This window comes from Hemitrygon akajei, chromosome 5 (genome assembly GCF_048418815.1).
Source record: "Hemitrygon akajei chromosome 5, sHemAka1.3, whole genome shotgun sequence".
Lineage (NCBI taxonomy): Eukaryota > Metazoa > Chordata > Chondrichthyes > Myliobatiformes > Dasyatidae > Hemitrygon > Hemitrygon akajei.
Window position 1 is genome coordinate 38,831,115 of NC_133128.1, and position 25,934 is coordinate 38,857,048.

At 39.6% G+C, this 25,934-nt stretch overlaps 1 protein-coding gene across 2 annotated transcripts in view; it reads left to right on the plus strand.

Moving 5' to 3' along the window:
• Positions 1-742: 742 nt before the first annotated feature.
• Positions 743-25,934, plus strand: part of alcama (activated leukocyte cell adhesion molecule a) — a 351,374-nt gene continuing 326,182 nt past the window's right edge. Inside the window, exon 1 of one of the 2 annotated variants that reach the window (XM_073045273.1) lies at positions 743-1,091. In XM_073045273.1, the coding sequence (XP_072901374.1) occupies positions 1,025-1,091 (67 nt within the window). In that variant the 5' untranslated portion in view covers positions 743-1,024. The remainder of the gene's footprint in view (positions 1,092-25,934) is intronic. The other variant, XM_073045272.1, reaches the window with a different exon arrangement.

Below are 25,934 nucleotides of genomic sequence, written 5' to 3' on the forward strand. Positions count from 1 at the left end.
CCCTTGATTCTACAACTATCTGAACATTTTTCCCGTTTTTTTCTAGATTGCACTCACCTCCAGTCCTTTTTGGGTACACACTGCCAAAGCTGTACTACTCTCTTGGGAAAGACTTGTTTTAAAAACAGGCGACTGTTTAGCCCAGCTAGGACCATGCCAGATCCCAGAAGTGAAATCTTCTTATTATCCTGCATACTTTTGATTCTTCTCGTCTCCTGAATGGCTAACTCCTTATTCTTGACACAGTGATTCTTTGGCTTTGCATAACCTTGGTACAGAAAACATATCCATGTGCTAATGATGCACCAGCAAAGATCAAATGAACCAACTGTTGCTAAAAATCAGTCCCTGTGAATTGGCACACTGCTTACAACATTTCCGAAAAATCATAGAAATAGACGCTGTATATACTCAGTAGGGCATTAATTTAACCTCGAATTCAGCCTCTCTCCCTCTCCTACAAATGCTACCTGAGAACTTCCAGCATTTTCTGCCTCATTTAGTTGCAGCAGCTCCGCTGCCTGTCCTACTGCGTAATTGGAGCATTTTCTGGTGATGTATCTCATCCACAGCGGGACTGCTCCTTTTTTTAAAAAAAACTGGCACATCGATTATAGAGCGAGTTTGTCTTCGTGTCCTGACACTCCGGAGACCCAGGTGTTGGGACTTCAACCTCCAGAAGACATTGCGCAACCATCTCATCATCCCCCCCCCTCCCACCACGCCCCCGGGTGGCCTGCTGAGCACGCGTGTGTGCACACGTCGGCGCCGCTGAGAGGATCACCTGCTCCAGGAGCAAAGCGGCGCGAGTTGGCTTCAGCTGTTCGCTATCGATCCCGCTGACATCTGGACCCCGAGCGCCGCACCGATCTCCTTGACACCGAGCGACGCGTACGCTGGCAAGTTAAAGCCAGCAAGAAACTTAAAGGAGACCTCTGAGAGAGAGGGGGAGAGAGTGAAAGTTTTTTTTTGTTTTATCCTGGTTCTTTCAGCCTCGGTGATCTGCCGCGACTGCGGACTGAAAATGAGCGCTTCGTGTACCGGGATGTTCCTTCAGCTTTTGATCCTCATTTTGGGGAGAGGGATGCAAGGTGAGAGATGCAATTTACTAATGTTGTTCTAACATAATGTGTGTTTGGGTAGGTGTGCGATGAGAAATTTGTTCCAACTTTTTTTCTTAGTTTCGTTTGGACGGTCCAAGTAACGTGCAATTGGGCTGGGCAGTTCAATTTTACTTGCTCGCTCCCATGTTCTTTAAATGAGTCTGTTTGCATCGTTGCCCTAAACCATTTCTCCCTGTTGCAGTCGGGGTTGTACTGCAGTGCTTTTGTTGATGATTACACTGTGTTCTTTTTAAAAGACCTCAATTTCACAACACACTCCAGGTTTGTTTGCACGTCGGTTGAAGGAAAAGGAGGAGAGAGGGAGGAAAGAAGGGAGGGGATGGGGAGGGAGGGTTGGAGTGGAAAAGTAGAGAGAGGGGGGGGAAAAACACTTGTTTGTCTGGTCTTGTTGGTAGAGCACCTGCAAAACGTGCAGACCAAATAGCAAATATTGTTTTAGGGGAAAAATATGGTTAGGGACAGTTACGAAGCAATTGAGGGCAGTTTAGTGTTTTCATCAGTAAATCATACAGTGGTGTTCGGTCTGTAGGTAAATTATCAAGTGCAGCTGCTATTTGTTTAGGGAACTAACTAAAGTCGGAACGCTTACTGCCATATATCAGATGCAAATACGAACGTCACGTTTAAATTTTAATTATTTGTACCAGCCTTTACATTTCATCTCCTTTAAGCGATTCATTGGCAGATGGCACATAGGTTATTTATTTTTAAAGAGCTGACCCCCCCCCCCCCCTCCCCATCCTGCGTAACTGTAGGGCAATTAGCGACGAAGCTGCCCCGAAGCTTTGACGTGTTGATCAGAGTAGAACTCTCCCCGTTTCTTGGCGGGGTCACTGATCATTCAACAAGAAGTCAGCAGCTCTTGCCTGTGGCTCTGTGCCCTGTGATGCTGACAGGTCGTATAATATTCTCTCAATTCGGTATCCCGCCTGGAATCACTAACAAGGTCGTGTTAGTGGTCCCAACACGAGCAGACTACTTTGGAGTAACCGGTGAAATACAACCCAAAACGAGTAGAAATGCGATTTGACTATGGCGGGAATGGACATTTGTTCCTAATCTGAATTTCGGCAGTTTGTTTCTTCCATTTTGAACTTTTTGAAAAGTTGAGTATTTTTATTTGTGGTACTTTCGGCCGAGCCAGCACGGCGCCCAATTAGGCGGGCGCGGGCGTGCGACAAATTATGAATAGCATCAGTGTCAGTATGACTACGAATTTCAGACTATCGAAAGTTTTTATTTAGAACTTGATGAAAAATGAAGCGTGTTCCCTTCCGAATTTTCCTGTATTATTTCGCCGAGTGGAATGAATGAGTAGTTTAAAACGAGCTAGAGGCACTCAATCAAATTGACATGGAAGACAGCATGAAAGTGTTGGCGGATAGGTAGCCGAACAAGATTATTTTCAAATACGAGTAGGGCGTGTTTGTTATTCTTCAACTGAAATTTAGTTTCAAGAATTTTGGTTTTTAAATAAACTAACTCATGTTGAAGTAATCCATTCAGCATCAACAGTCACATTGCAAATAAATAAAATAGCATTGTGAAAATGTCAATTAGGACGGAAAATATTGGAACTAAGTAACAAATGATCCAGGACTAATGAAGTGAAAGGTAGATTAATGTTTCATTTGAATTTGGTTTTGCCCAAGGCATAACCTCAAAAATATTAACTTGCATTTATTTTTCCTGTATTAGCATATTTACTCTGAATTTACTGCACTTTTTTAAATTAATGTACTGAACAACATTGCTGTTGTTAAGTCTGATGCTTGAACTTTCATTTGCTAACTATATCCAGATATACAACATTCTTTAGGGAGGGGTTAATTTTTCTGTTTAGTTTTGATCTGAAGTCAATTTTGCACTCTGGAAATGCATTGTTACAAATAATCTGCTTTCAGTCATAGCATCATGCCAAATGCCTTGATTATTTCAATATTGTTTTAGTCTTTTTGCTGGTTTCCAGCATGTTGAAGTCAGCAGGAAGATGTATCAGAAGAATAATTATTAATATTTTTGGAATCCTTACTTCAGTGTTTTTTAAATGATCTTGTATTGATTCAAAACCCTTTCTGACAATGTGCTGTATGTTTCTTCCAGGAGTGCTCTTGAGATGGTACTTGTACGCGCCACAATGCTTTTCTGATAGGTTCATTCATTCATTCATTCATTATGTGTCATGTCGTACGACATGGGCGATCATGGTCTTTGACCATAATTGTTCTTGGCAAATTTTTCTAAAGAAGTGGTTTGCCATTGCCGCCTTCTGGGTGGTATCTTTACAAAACTGGTGACTCCACCCACTATCGATACTCTTCAGAGATTGCCTGCCTGGTGTCAGTAGTTGCCTAACCAAGATTTGTAATATGCACCAGCTGCTCATAGGGCCATCCACCACCTGCTCCCATGGCTTCACATGACCTTGATTCAGGTGGGAGGAGTGAGAGGGGATGCAGGTGCTACACTTGGCTCAGGGGTGCCCTGTGGTACCTTACACCTCTTTTGGTGGAGACGTATCTCCACCCCTCCACCCAGAGATGCTTTTCTGACAGAGGGTTTGTAACTGGAGTGTTGTCTTATTAACATAGCATTTCCTGTGTTTATTTCAGACTCCCAGTGTTCATACTACTTTCCTTCTCTTATACCCGCACACAATATACAGATATCCTTGTGTCAATCCAATCTCTCTAAAAAGACAACATACAGTTCATCTGGTATGGACTGTCATCTAGGTTTTTACAGGGAATTCTTTCACCTTTCTTGAAAAATACAAGCTGTGGTAATTTTGAAAACAAAATGTCAATAATGTTGAAATCAGCAAAAGAAACCAATGTCAAGAAGTGTGTATTCCTTTATACAAGATCATAATTTGAAGTATTGCACTTTGGTTTCAGTTGTCATTACGAAATGGAATATTGAGAGGTGGAAAGTAAATGTAGACTGATGTAAACAAAGAACAGAAAATTGCCCTTCCACATAGAGCAATACCATCTTGTATGTTTCTGATCGGGAGCAGTGTTAAGTTAAAACATAAAAAATACTTTTCTCCACTAGATTTTACAGGTCGGAAACCTCTCTAGACAAACATGTCATGGATTTGCTATAAATTGTCAATTAGTGTCATGAGTAACAGCAAGATTGTTGTGACTTGCTAGAACTTGCACTACCTAGCAGAAGAACATAGGAGCCTCCTAAAACAGTGGCATGTTCTGTAACCTGGCAACAGCAAAAAGCTATCTTAGCATCATGCTCAAGTGCTGGGCCTGGGGATTTGTTAGTGATTCAGTAGACTGTGTTCAGTTTTTTTTAAAAATATAAATGATTACAATAAATTACAGAAAGCAGCAACAATATTTTTCATTGGTCTCTGAACAATCCCTATTGCTCCAGAGTGTCATTTCATTTGGTGTTCCTTTGCTCAGCATTTTGTTTTTGCCGCTGCAGATTTTGTTGGCAGTCAAGTGCAGTAGTCTCAAAACAACAATCTCAATCGCTGTGAAATCTTAACAATTTGTAAGCAATTTTCAAATACAAGACAAATTTACCTTGTCATTTTTTTCCAGCTGGTTTTGGTAGTTTAGGTTGTAGAGATTTTGAAATAACTGCCCCCAGTATTGGCTAAATCCTGTTAGCCAGTATTGGCCTAAATGTATACACTTGGCCAGTGTGGATGAAAACTGATTGAATTAATTTTGTTTTGTACTCTTTCTTGTAAAAATATTGTTTAATTTGTGTTTATCTTGTCCATGCTGTGATGCTGTTGCAAGTAAGTTTTTCTTTGCACCTGTGTATATGATAAACTCAACTTTGACTTTGGTACAGCAACAGTCTCAATATTGAAGCTGGGAGATTTGTTTATTAAAGTCAAGTGGAATTGAGAAGAGCAGACAAAACGAGATGGCAGAGCTGCATGAGAGCTGTTAGCACTCTGGATGCTCACATCTTGGATGCTGAAGAACTTAAGCAGGCATCAAATGTCTTTCTCCATTCTGGTGAATCTGTACTGTACATTTGCTGAGCATTTCCTAAAGTGGGGAACACTATTAATTAACCCTCACAATTTAATATCGGCATTTTATATAGAAACATAGAAAACCTACAGCACAATACAGGCCCTTCAGCCCACAAAGTTGTGCCAAACATGTCCCTACCTTAGGAAATTACTAGGCTTACCTATAGCCCTCTATTTTACTAAGCTCCATGTACCTATCTAAAAACCTCTTAAAAGACCTTATATATGCCTCCACAACCATTGCCACCAGCCCATTCCATGCACTCACCACTCTCTGAGTAAAAATCCTACCCTTGACATCTCCTCTGTACCTACTCTGCAGCACCTTAAACCTGTGTCCTCTAGTGGCAACCATTTCAGCCCTGGGAAAAAGCCTCTGACTATCTACACGATCAATGCCACTCATCATCTTGTATACCTCTATCTAGTCACCTTTTATCCTCTGTCGCTCCAAGGAGAAAAGGTCGACTTCACTCAACCTATTCTCATAAGGCATGCTCCCCAATCCAGGCAATGTCCTTGTAAATCTCCTCTGCACCCTTTCTATGGCTTCCACATCCTCCCTGTAGTGAGGCAACCAGAACTGAGCACAGTACTCCAAGTGGGGTCTGACCAGGGTCCTATATAGCTGCAACATTTACCTCTCGATTCCTAAATTCAATTCCACGATTGATGAAGGCCAATGCACCGTACACCGTCTTAACCACAGAGTCAACCTGCGCAGCTACTTTGAGCGTGTTATGGACTTGGACCCCAAGATCCCTCTGATCCTCCACACTGCCAAGAGTCTTACCATTAATACTATATTATGCCATCATATATGTTTTGTTGCTTGATGAAAGAGCAACTCCATTGACAGTTGAAATTGTCTTTTCACATTTAACAAGATTGGCATTAAGATTGTCAGAGTAATAATTATGGCATGCCAGAACTGGCATGTTAAAATACCCAATACCCAATATCCAACTGCAGAGAGGGGCAAATCACACTGATTTTTTTTTTTGGTTTGCACACAGCTCAAGGACAATCCATCATAATTTGTGATATTGATGTGGTCAACTTGCATGCTTCTCTTATATCTGTCAATAAAAAATAATATTTAGGTAGACAGACATGGGAAACAAATGGCCTTCAGCTGCTATCTTAAAAGTCACTGAATCATGTCCCTAGAAATTGGATTTCACCCTTGTTTTGTGTATAGAGTGTGTGCTTTCTATAGCACTAATGCCCCCGCTCCAATATTCCAAGAAAGAAATCATGAAATTGGCAAAAGTACATTAAAATTAGTGCCATGGCATCTTCCACTTGGAATGGGACTTATTTAGTTTCCATCTGGTATTATGTGAAGAATTTTCAACTGTTGTGTCTTTGGCTGCATTGTATATTGAGAAGTAAATTAGAGCTTCAATGCCCTCTTTGCAATGACATCACAATTCAGTTGCAGAAAACCTGCCTCGAAACTGAGGAAAAGCTCGTGGGGTGGTGAGGGGAGTGGAAACTAGGTGATTACATCCCTATCTGGGCACCTCACACCCCAGTGCCAATCATTTGTCCAGTCGACTTCCTCCTGTGAGTAACCTTGTGGAATGGGCTGATTAAGAGGCTAATGATCACAGTATATGGCGTTGACTGCATGGACCTGCTGTACTGTGTATTCCTGTGCTTCAGACTTTATCCTATCACCTAGTTAGTCTATTTCAAGTAAATGTTGAACTAACTTCTCAAGTAATCGCATTCCACTGCTCTGGCAGATGATAACAATCCTCTTGAAGAACCTAAAAAAAGAGAAAATCTGGAAATCCAAGCAACACACACAAAATGCTGCAGGAGCTCGGGCAGCATCTATGGAAAAAAGTGCAGTCGGCATTTTGGGCCGAAACCCTTCGGCAGGAATCTTGGAAAAACCTCTTAGTTTATCCAAAACAGAGCATTGGAAAACCCTAATGGGTCAAATAGCATCTGTGGTGGCACGATACAATTTGACATTTCAGTTTGAGACGCTATGCAACGTCACATGCCAGAACGTCAGCTTGTACCCTATGCCTTTACAGATGCTGCTTGACCAACTGAGCTTGTTTAGCATTCTGTTTCTGTTGTTGATTGCAGCATCTTCAATCCCTTATGTCTTCAATTTCTTGCTTGGTTTCTCTCAATTACTGCAGATAGTGTGCATTCTACGACCCGCTTGTCTAATGAGGTGTTGCCTGGATTTTCTTTATCAATTTTTTTTTTTCCATGACTTCATTGGGTTGTCTCTGAACAGGGAGCCATTGTGGCACAGCTCTTGGAGCTGCCCCGTAGCTCCAGCTGAAATCCAGTTCAAATCTTGACCTCTGGGTGACATTTTGGAGTTTGCATGTTCTCCCTGTGACTGTGGAATTCTTTTGGATGCTGTGCTGTTTTCCCGTATTCCAAAAATATGCGGGTTAGTAGATTGTGATTAGGTGGATGATGGAAATTGGGGAAGCTGGCAGGAAAACAGAAAGGGAAAACAAAATTAGTGTAACTAAGTGCTTAATGGTTTGTGTTTCCTTTAAAGACCAAAGGGTCTGTTTCTGTGCTTCATATTTCAATACGTGCCGGAAAGGAAATGCCCCCAGTTTCTCCCATCTTAGTCCTGTTCTCTTATTGAGAAACTTTAAACCTCCAGGTTCAAGTCATTTTATTGCTTAAGTTTTGATATTCATTTCCATCAAATAAATTAATAATTATAAGCTATTGATTATTTTCAGTCTTTTGAATTATGTCCTAAATTTCTGTGTTAATGCCATGAATTAGGTATGCTGACTTAATTGCCTTAGTAACAGACCCTGATGTTTCAAGTTCATAATGCATCGCTTCTTTATAATTTGATGCATACTTGGCTGAAGTCTGAAAGCAGAGAGTAAATGTTAAAGGGTGAAGTATGCAGTCTCATTCTTTCCATGTATTGTAATATTTCGTCTGTTATGTGTAAATTATCAGGGGTTTGAATATTGAGAATGAAAGCTCCACTTGTCCACATCTGGTAAAATACACGCTTTGCCGTAAATTCTTTATGATATCATGAACTGCTAATTTTAAAGGAATTGAGTCTGTTCCAGAGATCAGGAAGGGCAGCCATCAAACCAAGGCCAGGGCAGCTGGTCTGCAGATTTATTTTTGTGAACTTTAAATTTCCTTTAATACTGCGATGACCTCATACATTTATAGTCTTTGTTCTGCTCTTCAAAGGTGATGCACTCCTCTATCTTGATTTCCCCATTAAAATGAAACTGCTGTTTGTTCACTTCGCTACTCTGTCCATGTTTACTACTGCCATACTTGGTATTTGTAACATTGTCTAGTTTTGTATTGCCTGCAGACTTTGAATTGTGCTCCCAATATTCAAGTCCTGGTCATCTAAGACTCAAAAGAGAAACACTGACTGACGGGCAGCATGTTTTATGCTCCTCTGCAGTCAAATATTTACTCATTGTTATAATTGGCCTTTTATCTTTTAGCCAGTTTTGTATCAAAGTTTTCACTTTCCCTTTAGTACTGTCTGCTATTTTCTAAATATGTTCCTCATGATGTATGTTATCATTCCCTTTGAAAGTCTATAGAGTATCTACTGCACTATGTGTGATTGGTCATAGCACATGTGATGTCTGTACCATATTAACTCATTTTTCTCCAAGTGAGAATAAATCCTATCCTTGAAAAAGATTTCTGATTGTATTCACGTTATGATTTTTTTCTGTAATTACCTGTTTTCATAGTATCACGGAAAATTTCTGATACAGAAGAAGGTCCCTTCCACACAGTATGCCTTGGCTGGTCGAAAACAAGTTACTCAGCTTAATGCCACCTTTTCAGAAGAAGGTCTACAGTTCATAGGTTACAGCTCTAAGTGTACATCCTTCCGCCTTTATAGTGTAGATGAGGTTCTCTGCCTCTGCCACACTTCTAGGTGAAAGTATTTTACTTATCCCTTTTAATCTTTCAGTAATTTAATTTCAATATATGGTAACTGATTTTTGACAATCTGTTAAGAAAGCTAGATCCTTCCTATTTATTCATTCATGGCCTTTGATAATTGTATCCATAATTTTGTTCTTTACACCTTTGAACAAGATTGTAATATGTTTTACATTTGCAAATGCTATTTTTTTGTTAAAACCAAAATTAAGTGTTTTACACATCACTGAGCTCCAGGTACATTTTCAGAACTTTTCCTCCATTGTTCTTAATGGCACTTGGTAGGTTTCTTCATACAGTATTTACCTTTTTCTGGTATTTCAATAGCACCCTCAAACCTTCAGTCCAGTTTATTTAAATGCAATGAACTGGAGTGGCCCCTGTAGTGAACATTGCATGAGAAGTCTACCTACTTCACCTCCTCTGGGATCAAGTGGGGATAGGGTTGTCAGTTGTCTTGGAGGATGAATGTATCCTTGCCAACTCTGTTTTCAACTTTCTACTAATTCTTAAACTTTCTGGCCACCCCACCCCATTTTCTTTCCCTATTATTTTGTTATTTCCTTTGTCATTCTGTACTGTATACCTTTGTCAGGTGCACATATGCTAAAACAAAAGCATTATTTGCAGCTAATGTACTTATTTTTCTCAAAAAAACCCTGAGTTTGGGAAAGAATTTTCTGTTTATCCCAGTATATGGTGGTTTCATCATTTTATAATGTGGTTTCCCTAGCTGTGTAAAGTTAACGTTGGTGTAATTGTACTGCATTGTTGTAAAATAAGCCATATATCTGATGTATTGATCTACACCCTCTTGTACCTTGAAATATAATTTCTAGCCGTCTCCATGGTTTCCTCTCTAATTTTATTTGTGATCATAAAATGTGCCATATCTGGCCAATCACAGTACCTCAGGCTTATGGACTATAAGATATAGGAGCAAAATTAGGCCATTTGGCCCATCGAGTTGGCTCTGCCATTTCATCATGGCTGATCTATTTTTCCTCTCAGCCCCAGTCTCATGCCTTCCCCATGTATCCCTTCATGCCCTGACCAATCTAGAATCTATCAACCTCTGTCCTAAATATACCCAGTGACTTGGCATCCACAGCTGCCTGTGGCAGCAAATTCCACGGATTGACCACGCTCTGGCTAAAGAAATTCCTCCTCATCTTTGTTTTAAAAGGATGTCCCTAAATTTTGAGGCTGTGTCCACTGGTCTTAGACTCTCCCACCATAGGACACATCCTCTCCACATCCACTCTTTCAAGGCTATTCACCATTCGACAGGTTTCAATTAGGTCATTACACATTCTTCTGAATTCTAGTGAATACAGGCCCAGAGCCATCAAATGCTGTCCATATTCTGGAATTATTTTCGTGAACCTTCTTTGAACCCTGTCCAGTTTCAGCACATCCTTTCTAAGGTAAGGAGCTCAGAGCTGCTCCAAGTGAGGCTTCACCAGTGCTTTATAAAGTCTCAAAATTACATCCTTGCTTTCATATTCTAGTCCTCTGGAAATGAATGCTAACATCACATTTGCGTTCCTCACTTCATCCCTGCCAGTGTTCTTTTCCAATCCTCCTCTCTCATGCCTCTGTAATTCCCTTTACTCCACTGTAATGCTGATACATCTGACTTTAGCTTCTCCTTCTCAAATTTCAGAGTGAATTCATTCATGTTATGATCACTTGCTCTAAAGGTAATTTTACCTTAAACTTTCTAATCAATTCCTGTCCATTGCACACCACCCCATCCATAGTAGCTAATCCCCTAGTGAGCTCAACCACAAGCTGTTCTAAAAAGCTATATCATAGACATTCTAGAAATTGCCCAGCTAGGAATCCAGTACCAGCCTAATTTCCCCAATTTTTCTGCATACTGAAATCGCCCATGACTATGTGTAACATTGCCCTTTTGGCATACATTTTCTCTATCCCGCTGTAATTTGTAGACCACATCCTTACTACTGTCCGGATGGTCTGTGTGCAACTCATATTGGGATCTTTTTACCCTTGTAGTGCCGTAGCTCTGTCCACAATGATTCCATACTTTCCGACCCTGTATCACCTCTTTCTAATGATTTGATTTCAATTTTTTCCAACAGAGCAACCCCGCCTTCCTGCTTATAGTGTCTTTTTGATACAATGTGTATACTTGGGTATTAGGCTCCCAGCTATTATAATCTTTGTTTTGTTCTTCTAACTGAAAGGAAGATATCTGATATTATTTCAGGTTTCCCTGCTAGTATCCTTTTCTAAAAACTCATGTGAAAATCTTCCTAAATATTGCTGCCAATTTTTTTTTTTATCATTTTGACTTGATCATCCTTTCCTCTTGAAGCATCTCAGTTTGCTTTCACTAATCCTCTTTTTTTAATGTAAAATTCTTTGAATGCTTTTTAAGTATTTCCTAGTACCCTTGACATTTCTTATCCACCTCTTGTATTATCCTAATCCCCATCTTTTTCTATTATTGCTTCATACCTTGAAGGCTTTCTGGTTGAATTTTAATTAGTTTAGCTCTCCTGTGTTTTTATGTGTTTTCACATTACCAGGGTCTTTTTTTAAAGGCTTATCCTTATTGTATATTGTTACAATTTTTCCCCCCAAAAATCCCTCTATTCCTTTAACTCTTTGTGGAATTGTTTTCTACCTTGCCTCAATAAGAATATGTCCTAATTCACTTGGACAAGATTGAATTTCCCTTTTTTTTTTAATTGTTTAGGCTTTATAGTTTTACTTAAATTGTGTCTACTTCCTTTGAAAGAAATTGCCTACATTTAGCTCAGGGTTACTAGTCAATATAATTACATGTTTTCTTGCAACACTTTTGTTTTTCTAGCATACTTCAGAAAGAGTCCTGTTTACATGTTAGAACTTCATTCCCTTTTCTCCATTTACTCTCTCTCCTAGTTTATAAGTTGATAACTAAAGTCTTCACAAAACAATAACTTTATTATGCTTACTCATCCTTCTAATCTGACTGCATGTTTCCTCTCCTGTTTCCTTCCGACAGTTATGAGGTCAGTGACAGGTTCCTAATTGTGTGTTAAGTGCTTTAAAAAGCATTGAGCTCATTGGAATGACTCTACCTTCATCCTGTCTACACCAACTGTGTTCACAACATGCCATCAATGTTGTTGTACTATCCCTGTATCTGCATCCTAAATGTATCAAGCTCCAATAGGTTCCATTTTCCATTCATATTGAGTTCACAGCCAGATTCCTGTCAATACTAACCACTGTGCTGAGACTTTCCAATGAAGTAATTCCTCCCAGTTTTTTTCTGATTAATTTCCCTTATGCTTCTGATACAGTGCATGCATCTTAGCAATTTTCTGCTTCTATCTTCTTCCCTTTACTTTAACCTTTGTTCTTGATAAATACTTTTTCCTTAAATGTTATCCCCTTTTACTCAAAATAGTTGATTCTGGATGTTCTGTTTTTGATGCTCCCCTTCCTTTCTAGAGTATGTCATCACTTCCCTGCCTTAATGTTTACCAAATACTATCATTTAAACAACAGTTGGATCTTTATTGACATGCTAAATCTCCTCAAACACTTGAAATAGAGCCACTGGTATTCAGCCTTCTTGATTACATCGTTGTGTTTGGACCAAGATAGATCCTCCAAAATGCTGGCATTCAGGAACGAGAAACTGCTCATCCTTCCCACTGCTGACCCCTCAATGAGTACTGATCTGTGCTCTTGCTACTTTTCCTTCATAAAAGTCCACAGTCAATTCCTTGCCTGGTCTTGCTGACGTTGAGTATAATGTTGTTGTCTTAGCCAATCAGTCTCATTCCAGTAGGCTGACTCCTGCTCTTGTAATGTTTTTTTTTACAGCAAGTTAATCTATGTCTACAGTTTGATTAATTATGTATCTGTACCCTTAGATATTTTGTTCTGGTTCGTATTCCAATTCTCATTAGCTTAGACTATAGCTTTTATTTTTCTCCAATTAAAAGCTACATGACTCGTACATCCACATTAATATATATTTTCTTACTATTCATTATGCAGACTTATGTATATTTTGTACCTTAACACTTTTACATTAGCTTTGTCTCCCAATTTGGACTTGACAATAGTCTTTGAGGCTGATCTTCCCGTTTATGGGACCAAATTAGTTCTGGTGCTGATGTTTGTAAACTACCACTTATCATCTTTTGCTTATCTAACTAGCTATTTTAATGCTTATTCAAGCTTTTTTTTTGTTTTGAAGCCATCTTGCCACATAATCTATTAGCTCCCAATTAATTTCAGGGCTCTAATTTTGGTCATGATTCTGCTGTATTGGAAATTTTAACAATGAGTCTATGGATCTGTTCTAATCCTACAGTGGAAGAAAGGTAGTTGGTGAAGCAGCATGGTGCTTTGTAGAATGGCAACAGACCAGTTATTGTAACTCATTTTTTGTTTGCTCAGAAGGTCTTCTTTATCTCACCTTTGCAGCATTTCTTTTAATCTTTTCTCTCTGTTAGTCAGCTTATTCATAAATTAAGCTTTGCTGGTTTGAAATGGGATGTTGAATTGATGACCTTGGAAGAGGTGCCAAAGGATTGATTGAGCTCTAACAGTATTAATGTCAGGTATGTTTGGAGCATTGTCACTATCCAGGCATGCATTATCCCATTTGTCAACTCTCCAGTCTGTATTTCTAACTGCATTGGTCATCCCCATCCCTTTGACACCATATTTTCCTCAATAATGTTAATTTCACTTTGTGCAGACTCCTCACTTTCTTCTTGGGAAGCTAGAGTTTAAGAGCTTAGTTAGAGAACATGAGGGATTTTTTTTTCTATCATTCCTCTTCCATCATTATCAGTCATCATTCTTTATTCAATGGCATTTTAAATTTGTGTTCTTACACCTTCAAATAATCTCTATCACTCTCTGATCTGTTTGATTGCCTACCTCCTTTTCAGAGATACAGGATTTGAACAATGAAACTTATAGGCATCTACACCCAAATTAATACCTGGTGCTTCAATCACCAACACCTTGCAGGAATAGAACATTGCAGTTCTTTCCTATACTGCTTCCTATAGTTTATTTTAATTCTAGATAATATCAACTCGGCACTCTCATCTTCTGGTAATATCCACTTAGCACTTAGCTTTGGAAGTATTTATATCTCTTGTTCTGCAATGTACTTAAGGGATTTTTCATCTGAAACCACTGAGCTGTCAAATTTTAAACAAATAAATTGCATGTTAGTGGTTTTAAAGATTAGTGTTTTATTTTGTAATTCTCTTTTGATGTTGGTCATAACTTTGATCTGGTTAACAAGTACATATATGGATTCACCAGGTGAGGACAAGCTGTTTCTTTCATGAATTTCAACCTGCATTTGATCAAAATATTGTCTGATATCCATAGACATAGGGTATAGGAGCAGAATTAGGCCATTTGTCCCATCGAGTCTGCTCCACCATTTCATCATGGCTGATCCAATTTACCCCTCAGCCCCAGTCTCCTGCCTTCTCCCTGTATCCCTTCTTTCCCTGACCAATCAAGTATCTATCAACTTCTCTCTTAAATATACATTAAAAACTTGGGCCTCCACAGCTGCCTGAGGCAAAGAATTCCACAGATTCATCACTCCCTGACTAAAGAAATTCCTCCTCATCTCTCTTCTAAAGGGACACCCCTCAATTCTGAGGCTGTCTCCTCTGGTCTTAGACTCTCTCACCATAGGAAACATCCTCTTCACATCCACTCTATCAAGGCCTTTCACCATTTGATTTCAATGAAGTTGCCCCTCATTCTTCTGAGTTCTAGTGAATACAGGTCCAGAGCCATCAAATGCTCTTCATATGAAAAGCAGTTTAAGTTAGGAATCAATGTTGTGATCTTTGAGCCATCTCCAGTTTCAGCATATCCTGTCTAAGACAAATTGGCGAGTTGCCAAGTGGTTAAGGCATTGGACTAGCGATCGGAAGGTCGTAAGTTCAAGCCCCAGCGTATGCTGTGTTCTTGAGCAAGGCACTTAATCACACACTGCTCCAGTCCACCCAGCTGAAAATGGGTACCGGCAAAATGCTGGGGTTAACCTTGTGATAGACTGGCGTCCTATCCGGGGGGGGGGGGCTCATACTCTCAGTTGTTTCACGCCACAGAATAAGCACTGGCCTGATGAGCCTATAAGGCTCAGGACAGCCTTTAACTTTCTTTCTAAGATGGAGCCAAAACTGCTCAAGAATACTCCAAGACGAAGAATGAGCAAAAAAGTGGCAGATGGAATACAACATTGGGAAATATATGATGATGCATGTTGGTAAAAGGAACAATAGTTCAGACTACTATCTAAATGGGAAGAAAGTTCAAACATCAGAGGTGCAGAGGGACTTATGGGTCTTCGTGCAACACTCCTATAAGGTTAATTTATAGGTTGAGTCTGTGGTAAAGAAGGCAACTGCAACGTTGGCATTTATTTCAAGGGGGAATAGAATATAAAAGCAAGGAGATGATGTGGAGGCTTTATAAGACACTTAACAGGCTGCACTTGGAGTATTGTCAACAGTTTTGAGCCCCACAGAAAGAATGTGTTGTAGTTGGAGAGAGTCCCAAGGACGTTCATGAAGATGATTCCGGGAATGAAGGAGTTAACACATGAGCGTTTGGCAACTCTAGGCCTGTACTCAATGGAATATAGAAGAAGGTGGGGGCGGGGATCTCATTGAAAGCTACTGAATGTTGAACGAACTAGACAGGGTGGATGTGGGAGGATATTTCCTACGGCGGGTGTATCCAGAACTAGATGGCACAGCCTCAAAGTTGAGGGGCGACCTTTTAGAACAGAAGAATGGAGGAGTTATTTTACACAAAGAGTAGTAAATCTGTGCAATGCTCTGCCACAAACTGCGGCGGAGGCCAAGTTCGTGGGTATATTTAAGGCAGAAGTTGATTATTTCTTCATCGGCAGGGCATCAAAGGATATGGCAAGTGTATGGGGTTGAGTGGGATCAGGGATCAGCTATGACGGAATGGCGGAGAAGACTCAATGGGCTCAATGGCCTAATTCTGCTCCTATGTCTTAAGGTCTAAGTGAGGCCTCACCAGTTCTTAATAAAGTCTCAACCTTACATCCTTGTTGTCATGTTTTAGACCTCTTGAAATGAATTCTACCATGGCATTTGCCTTCTTACCATGACTCACCCTGCAAATTAACCTTTAGGGAATCCTGCAAAAGAACTCCCAATATTCTTTGCTCCTCAATTTTATTTTGTATTTTCTCTCCATTTAGGAAAAAAATCAATCCTTTCATTTCCTCTACCAAAGTGCATGGCCTCTTCCTAGCACTGTATTCCATCTGCCATTCTTTGCCCATTCTCCTAATCTGTCTTAAGTGCTTTTGTAGCCTCTCTACTTCCTCAAAGCTATTTGTCCCTCCATTTATCTTATCATCTGCAAACTTTGCAAAAAAGCCATCAATTCCAGCATCCAAATCATTGACATATAATGTAAAAAGAAGTGATCCCAACACGGACCACTGTGGAACACCACTAGTCAACCAAAAAAAACTCTCTTTATTCCCACTCCTTGCCTCCTGCCATCAGACACTGTTTTATCTATGCTAGAATCTTTCCTGTAATACAAGGGTTCATAACTCGTTAAGCAGTCTCATGTGTGGCACCTTGTCAAAGGCCTTCTGAAACTTCAAGTATACAACATCAACTGATTCTCTTTTGTCTATCCTGCTTGTTACTACTTGAAAGAATTCCAACAGATTTGTCAGTCAAGATTTTTCCCTTGAGGAAACCATGCTGACTATGACCTGTTTATCATATGCCTTCAATTACCCTGAGACCTCATTGACTCCAACATCTTCCCACATACTGAGGTCAGACTAACTGGCCTATGGTTTCCTCTCTTCTGTCTCTCTTTCTTCTTGAAGAGTGGAGTGACAGTTGCCGTTTTCCATTCTTCCAGAACCATTCCAAAATCCAGTGATTCTTGAAAGATCATTATTAATACCTCCACAATCTCTTCAGCCACCTCTTTCAGTACCCTGCGGTGTACACCATCTGGTCCAGGTGACTTATCTACCTTCAGATCTTTCTGTTTCCCAAGAACCTTCTCTCCACTTATGGTAACATCACACACTTCATGACCTTTGACAGCTGGAACTTCCACAATACTGCTATTGTCTTCCACAGTTAAGACTGACGCAAAATACTTATTCAGTTCATCGACCATTTCATTGCCCCCCCATTTCTAACTCTCCAGCATCATTTTCCAGTGGTCTGCAATCCATTTTTGCCTCTCTTTTACACTTCGTGTATCTGAAGAAACTTTTGGTATCTTCTTTAATATTATAGGCTAGTTTACTTTTGTATTCCATCTTTACCTTAATCACTTTTTAGTTGCCTTCTGTTGGTTTTTAAGAGTTTCCCAATCCTCTAACTTTCCACTAATTTGTGCTCTATTATATGCCTTTTTTGCCTTTATGTTGGTTTTGAATTCACTTGTTAGCTATAATTGTTATTTTTCCTTTAGAATACTGTTTCCGTTTTGGGATGTATATATTCTGTGCCTTCGGAATTGCTTTCAGAAATTCCAGCCATTGCTGCTCTGCTGTCATCCCTGCCAGTGTTCTTTTCCAATCAATTCTGGCCAACTCCTCTCTCATGTCTCTGTAACTTCTTTTACTCCACTGTAATACTGATATATCTGACTTTAACTTCGCCTTCTCAAATTTCAGGATGAATTTAATAATATGATCACTTTCCCCTAAGGGTTCTTTTAGCTTAAGCTCTCTAATCAATTCTGGTTCATTGCACAGTACTCCATCCAGAATGGCTGATCACCTAGTGGGCTCAACCACGAGCTGCTCTAAAAAGCCATCTCATAGGCACTCTAGAAGGTCCCCTTCTGTAATCTAACTCCAATCTGATTCCCCAATCAACCTGCAACCCAATCAGTCCTCCATGACTATTGTAACATTGCCCTATCTCCTGTTGTATTTTGTAGGCCACATCCTTACTACTGTTTGGTATTCTGTGTCCATCAGTGTCTTTTTACCTTTGCAGTTTTTTTACCTCTATTCACAATGATTCAACATCTTCTGACCCTATGTCACCTCTTTCAATGATTTTATTTTATTTTTTTTACTAACAGAGCAACACCACCCCCACTGCCTTCCTGTCTATCCTTTTGAAATAATGTGTATTCTTGGACATTAAGCTCCCAGCTCTCATTTTCTTTCATCCATGATTCTGTGATGCCTATAACATCATGCCTGCCAATGTGCACCTGCGCTGTGTTCATCTACCTCATTCCATACACTGCTCAAATTCAAATAGAATACCTTCAGTCCTCTATTCCTCCTTTTCGCTCTTGGCCACCTTTTACATTGGAACTCATCCTGTTGACTGCAGTTTTGCTCCATCAACAGCCTTTCCTCACTGCACATTGCCTCTGTAAACTAGCTATCTCATTTTTAACTCTGGACATGCTCAACCTTTTGGTTCCTAACTTTGTCTGAGGTCTTCCCAACATTTGCCTCCACAACCTCTCCACTAACTGTTCTGGTACTCTGGTTTCCATCCCCTTAGAACACTAGTTTAAACCCCACCGTGCAGCATTAACAAACTAGGATATTAGTCCCCCTCCTGTTCAGATGCAAATCAACCCTTCTGTACAGATCTCACTTTCCCTGGAAGAAAGACCAGCAATCCAAAATTCTTATGCCTTGCCTCCTACACCAACTCCTTAGCCACATATTAAACTGTATAATCTTCTTAGTTCTGGCCTCACTAGCACGTGCCACGAGTAGCAATGCTGAGATCACAACTCTGGAGCTCCTACCCTTTGACTTAGCATCTTACTCCCTGAACTTCCTATGTAGAACTCATCACTCGCCAAACCTATGTCATTGAACCATGACATCGGTGTACACATGGAACATGACATCTGGCTGTTCACCCTGCCACTTAACAATGCTGAGGGCTTGATCCGAGATATCTTAGACCCTGGCATCCAGTGGGCAACCTACCATCCAGGAGTCCCGTTTTTGCCCACAGAACCTCCTGTCCATTCCCCTAACTAATGAATCCCCTATCACCATAGTGTGTTTCTTCTTGCCCTTTCCTTCTGAGTCACAGAGGCAGACTGCAGAAGCCCTCACGCATAACTTATGACAGATCTAGTAGAAACCTTTTAAATTTGTTTCCCTAATTTTGTACCATCATTGATATCCTTGCCTCTGTCAGCAGGGCCCATTGTGCTGAACTAGGAATTACTTAATTTGTGTGGTTTCCAGTAAGATGCTGGCATGCTTTGACATAATGGCTTCTTTAGGGCAATCAAAGGGGCTTTTGCCATCTTTAAACTTGTTTTTACACTCATAAGACACTGTTGGACATTAAGCACTTCAGGTACTGCAGGTCCACCCATCAGTGAGTTGCTCAATAGCTGGTGGAGCTGGACTTGGTGCACACCATGTTGCTGCTTGCTACAGAAATGCATCGGAGTTGCGTGAAGATGGTGTAGTGTAATAGTGAGTGATTGTCTTGGATGTTTTGCTTGTGTTTGTAAGATCCTGTCGGGCATTGGTAATGTAGAAAACTGCAAGTCTGATTCACTAGTTGATTGGAGAGACTGGTGGCAGGGAGTTTGCATGGCCTTGGTTGTAGCATGGACTAGGCCCTCATGCCCGGGACTCACCCGTTGCAGCTACCCAGGAGGGGAGACACCCGAGGCGCTAAGGCGCAGCATCAGTGCTGGATTGGGGGTAGGCCGCTCTAAAAGGTGCTGCTCTCTGTTGTTCACTCAGTGGATGACAAGTTGGATTGCATGTGTATGTTTGTCTGCGGACTGCTGACGGTTTGCTCTTGCTAACCATCATCCCCATGCCATCAATCCGCAGGACATGTCACCCAGACTGTGACTGTATGCTTACTGCTATTTTATATGTATTGCTTGTGCCTCATGCTGTGTATAACTTGGTATTGCGTTGTGCATCCTGGCCCTAGACGTATGCTGTTTCATTTAGCTGTATTCATGGATATTCATATATGGTTGAATCATAATTAAACTTGAATTTGAACTTCCCTATTTAACCCCACCTAAGTCTTTACTTTTTTGGATTATTCTTAAAACCAAATTCTTTGACTTATAATCTTCCTGTTGCTTACTTTTAATTGCTGTGAGAAGAGAATTTTCCAATAAATTTGTTTTGACAGCATATCAATTCCTTTTTCAAATGCTTCTCTGAAGCATTTGAAAAACAATGAACAATGCAAATCAGTGAATTCTGAACAATCACATTTTTAGTAAGTTACTAATTATAAAGTAGTTTTGTTGGTAGCTTTACATTAAAATGTGATCTCCTTAACCTACAAAAGGGAATTTATCTTCCTTTAACTACCTTTATGATGAAATGTTCCCTGATTATTTTCTTATTAGACCAGCAAATATGTGCTTCTTTATTATCATCATCTGGTATCCTGCCTTGGTATGGGAGATATGTAACAGACATTATGTTTTAGAAACCACTTCTTAGAAAACAGGGCACAGAGGACAATTTGCAATGTCAATATTCTTTTAAGATGAGGAGCATGGTGGAAAGACAGCAGGGATTGTTGGGGGAAAAAAGAGGAATGTGAATTATCAAGCCTCTGGCTAAAGCTAAGTGAGTATGGAGCTGTGCCAATTACCTTGTTGAAGTAGCAAAAACAAATATTCTGTGTGAATTTAAATTAGTGTGATATTCTCAGGAATCATTTACAGAAGTTATCCGTAATGCTCTCCTTTAATCTCTGATCTATCCAAACATGGTCTATATTCTGCCTGTAAGAATAAGTACAACAGCTATTAGTCAGATAGTCTTCAGTTCCAGTGGCACAAAGGTCAGAAAATACTGAATTTATGCTATCCAAGTAACAGTTTATCACGGGAGCTGCTGGCCGTATACGGAACAGTTCCTTCTTCCTTCCTTCCTTCACTCCCGAAGTCTTTGCTGAGTTAGATGACCTCAGGTTGTGGAGTAGAAGTGGATTATAGTTGACCATGGTAACCAAAGTTTAGTTGCTTCCAGTCATAACCATTATTTAATAATCTACCAGGCACTGTTTTGTGTGGATGTTAGATGAGAACGGGATCAAGCTGGCCTGTAATCAGCTGTCCGAATCAGGTTTATTATCGCCGACAGATGTCATGAAATTTGTTGTTCTGTGGCAGCAGTACAGTGTAATACATTAAAAAAACTACATGTAACAATAAGAGATGTAAAAATAAATGATTAGTGCTAAAAGAGAGCAAAGTAGTGAGGTAGAGTTCATGGACCATTCAGAAATTTGATGGCAGAAGGGAAGAAGCTGTCAAAACATTGAATGTGCATCTTCAGGATTGTGATGGTGGTGATGAGAAGGGGGTATGTCCTGGATGGTGAATGTCCTTAATGATGGGGCTTCACCTTTTGTATTTGCTAATAGTCTATACCTTGGATCAGGAAATGTGCCTTAATGGTTATATGATTTCTTTTCCCAATCTAATTTCCTGCTTCCTGAATCCATTGATTCCTTATTGGGTTTACTGATCTGTCCTCTGGACTGTTGTCCCATTCTTGGCTGGGGAGAGTCATTGTAGTTGAACATGATTTATATCCTTCCCCACTGATCATACTTTCCAGGAAGGGTCGCTATATAATGTCAGAAAAGATTAGCTCCATTGTGTAGATACAGCTGTGATTAGAAACTACATGTGTACATTCTGGCTGAGAAACCTATTGTCATGGCATAGAAAAATAGTTGCATAGTTATTTTTCCAAACCTCTTAGTGCCACACAGGAAATCTAGACTTCCCGGCAATATTTTCAGTAGTGCGATAAATTAGTCTGATGTGATGTTCAGTCCATGAAGTCAATAATTATGGAATGTTCATTTTTTAAATAATTTCTGTGTGATATTCCATCTCTTATCAAAACAACACAAAAGAGCCAGCCAACATCTACTTGCAGAATAGTCAAGTTTTACTTAACTGTTTTCTTTGGAATTACAATATCAGGATCATGTGTGACTTGGAAAGGAATTGGCAGATGTTGCTATTCCTATTTGGCTGCTGCCTTTTTGCCTTCTAGATGATAGAAATGACTAATCTTGGAGAGACTGGTGGAACAGAATGTATGAATGGCTGGATTGCATTTTGCAGCCATTCTATCAGTGGTGCTGGAGGCAGTTTGGGTCTTTGGTGTGGTGCCAGTAAGTGGGCTAATTTGTCCAGGATACTGCCAAGTTGCTTGAGGTGTTGGTGCGTGTAGAGTCTTGGTAAGGCTCCAGGGTACAAAAAAGGTTGGGAACCCCCAGTGTAGGGCATTCAATTGTGTGCCTTTATAGATGGTTGAAAAGTGCTGGTGTTGGTTGAGGGTCAAAGGTGAGATCATTGATGCAGAAATATTCAGAGTCACATCTGCTGTTGTAGTTATGGCTCTTGTATAGTGTATCCATTTGAGTTTTTACTATTCTGTTGGACAGCTCATTGGTAACTGCATCATCTGGCATAATACTGTGGTCCTTGAAACAGTTAGACAGAAATCACAATTAGTTTCTTTTCCTGTAGATTCAACTTCAATAGACACATTGAGTCCATTCTTCACAAATTCCAATCCACTTTGTAATCTGATACTTACAGATTAATATGCTTCTCATTCAGAAACCTTCTCATGAATTTGTCCTATCTAGTATTTGCCCATTCTCCTGTTTCATTCTATTTCACTGATAAGCCTTCAGCTGTGGTAGTCCTGTACTGAACAGTTCTTTCTAAAATTTTCCTTTTTGATGCAACTCTGCGTATTTAACTATGATATGTCATCTGTCCTAACTTCCTATGATTGTTTTCATATGTGTCTATTTAACATGTTAATTGGTTAAGTTTCACACATTTATTTTGCATATATTTGGGTAACAAATACTCAAATTCTGAGCAGAAATGAACAAATTGCAGCTGAAAATAAACTACTTGAATTCAGCAAGCCAAGTAGAATGTATGGAGGCAAAAGGATGAAAATGTTTCAGCTCAACTCTGCCTTATGACTCATTTGATGATGTAGTCAGGATTTGTGCAAAGTGAGTGAAGTGTTGTGCATTTGGAGGGGTAAGCTTGGAATAGGTGAGGGGAGTAGAGAAGTCCAGGTGGTTAAAGTCGTATCAGCATTTGGGAATGAACAGATCAAGAGAGTGTAAGATGCCAATATGGGGTGAGGGTTCCTTGCTGAAGAAATGGACATGGAGATGAAGGTGGTGGGAGAAGATACTCAAAGTCATGGATTTAAAAAGCAGTGGGTCTCCAGACCCTATGAATAAGATGGCTCTGGAGTTACTGGGTATACTGGCTGTCTTTCAAAAATCCATTGATTTTGGAGTATTTCTATCAGATTGGAAAGTTGCAAATATAATTTCAGTATTTAGCAAAGAAGACAGTGAGGTAAAACAAAGATTACAGACTAGGTAACTTGATGTAATTCATAGGAAAACTGTTAAAATCTATTATTAGGGGTATGATAATAGGTGAGTTAGGTAACAATTGAGCAGTCAGTGGATTTTTAAAATACATTTTTGTGGTGGCAGCTAGCAAGTTTGTTAAGTGCAAACCAGTCAGTGTAGTATTTGGAGAAAGTCTTTGAGGTGCTGAAAAAATGTCATAAAAAATACCATATTTGACTGGGTAATATTCAACTTTGGATTGAGGATTAGTCAATGGATAGAAAAAATTGGAATAAATGGGTCATTTTCAGGATTGAAGGAGTCAGTGACTGGATAATTAGAGTCAGGTTTAATATCACCAGCATTCTGTATGTCATGAAATTTGTTAACTTTACGGCAGCAGTACAATGAAATGCATGATGAATATAGAGAACATATATAAGCTGTAATAACTAATATATGTATGTGTTTGTGTGTGTAATATATATATATACATACACACATGCATATAGAGTGTTAAAATAAGTAGTGCAAAAACCCCCCAAAAAATAGTGAGGTAGTGTTCATAGGTTCGATGTCCATTTAGAAATTAGTAGGTGCATACTGAGACCATCACTCCAAGCACCATTAATTAATAAGCAGGCCTATCAAACTTTTACTTGCCTAAGGATGCCTGTGATCACTCAGATGAACTGAGAAGCCCTCGGTTGTATAATGCAGTCACGTGAAGCTCAGTGAGACAGAACCCAAAGAAGTCCCTAGATGTCCTTTCTCACTTCAGGTTCATGTACTTTGTTTTCAGTGGCCTAGACATTAGGATTGCTGATGATACGCAGCTGAGGGGCAGTGTGGATTATTAAAAGGGTACAGAGAATTCCAGAAAGGCTAAGTGAATCAAGAGGACATAGCAGATGGAATTTGGTGTCAGTAAAGAAAAAATCAACTGTAGTCTTTTGAAAGATGGAGCAGCCACAGCATGTTAAATGGGTTTACTTCTATTTTTATGTGCTCTTGGACACCAAGTGATTTTGTAACACTTGGTCTTGTCTTATGAAAGATCAATGTGAGCAAATATTATTGTTTTCTATTTAGCAATAAGAGTAGAAAATGACAGTATTGAGGTGATATGACAGTATTTAATTTGAGGTGATAATCACGGTTGTGAATTTATTAATTAAGTCCCCTTTTCCACCTCATTGTATTTTTTTTAGCATCTCAGACTTGGTTCATATTCAGTGAATTGCAAATACTGTTAATGAACTCGTTTAGGCAAAATGTATAATTTTACCCTTCAACATGTCATAATGATAAAAAAATTATGCCTAACTCTTTAATTGTAGATTGTGTAAGGTAATGCCCTTTATTTCTTTGACATCCTTGTATGTGTGTGCTGTTTTGATAATGGAAATTTGGGTAAAAGAACCTCTTTCCTCCTGTCTTGCAGTCCAAATAAGTTTAATAAATTATGGCATTTTCCAAGATTTAAAAAATGGTGTTGATTCTATGAGATTGCCTTGATTTGGTAATTTTCTAATAGTGTTAGAAAATGCTTGGAGGTTTGTGTATGTTGCTTCAAGTTGCTTCTAAAATCCATCTGCCTAGAGGTTGATAATGTACAAGTCCTTGCTTTTGAATTCTAGGTGATCCAGATTCCAAGGGGTTAGGAATAGGGTGTGTGCAGGGGAGAACAAGTAACTAAATGCAAAATTAGGATGTTGACAGCATGGATATAGAATTTGTCATTTAGGGTGTATCAGTGATGTTGTGTAACACCATTTCCAGAATGTTCACATGTTGAAGCAGCTGTATGGTATTCAGGCTGCACCTGTTGATACAGGTTTTCATAATTGCTTCTAATACCTGCTTCCATGCAACTTTGAGAAAACTGGTACAGATTACTCACACGCAATGGATTCTGCATAAACTGGAGCAAGCCACACAAAATGCTGGAGAAACTCAGCAGGTCAGGCAGCGTCTATCGAAATGAATATTCGGGCTGAGAGACTTTGCCAAGTCAGATCACTTGCCTTTGGTGAATATTTAGTGTTATTAGTGCTTGATCTTTGAGAGCTACCCACAACCATCCCAAGCAAGAGGCCCTTGCCCGACTCAAGATTTTCCCCTTCTCCCATTTGGAATTGGGTTATTAGTGTCAATGTTCTGAGGTTCAGTGAAAGATATGTCTGTATAGATCAACACATTTACACAGTGAACTGAGGTAGCACAAGGTAAAATAACAACAGAATACAGAATAAAGTGCAGTTGCCACAGAGGAAGTGCAGAGAAGGTAAGTAATGAGGTGGATTATGAAGTCAAGAGTCCATCTTACTACTGTACTAGGAAATCATTCAGTAGCCTTATAACTCCAGGGTAGAAGCTGTCCTTAAGTCTGGTGTTATGTACTTATCTATCACCAACCTTCATAGC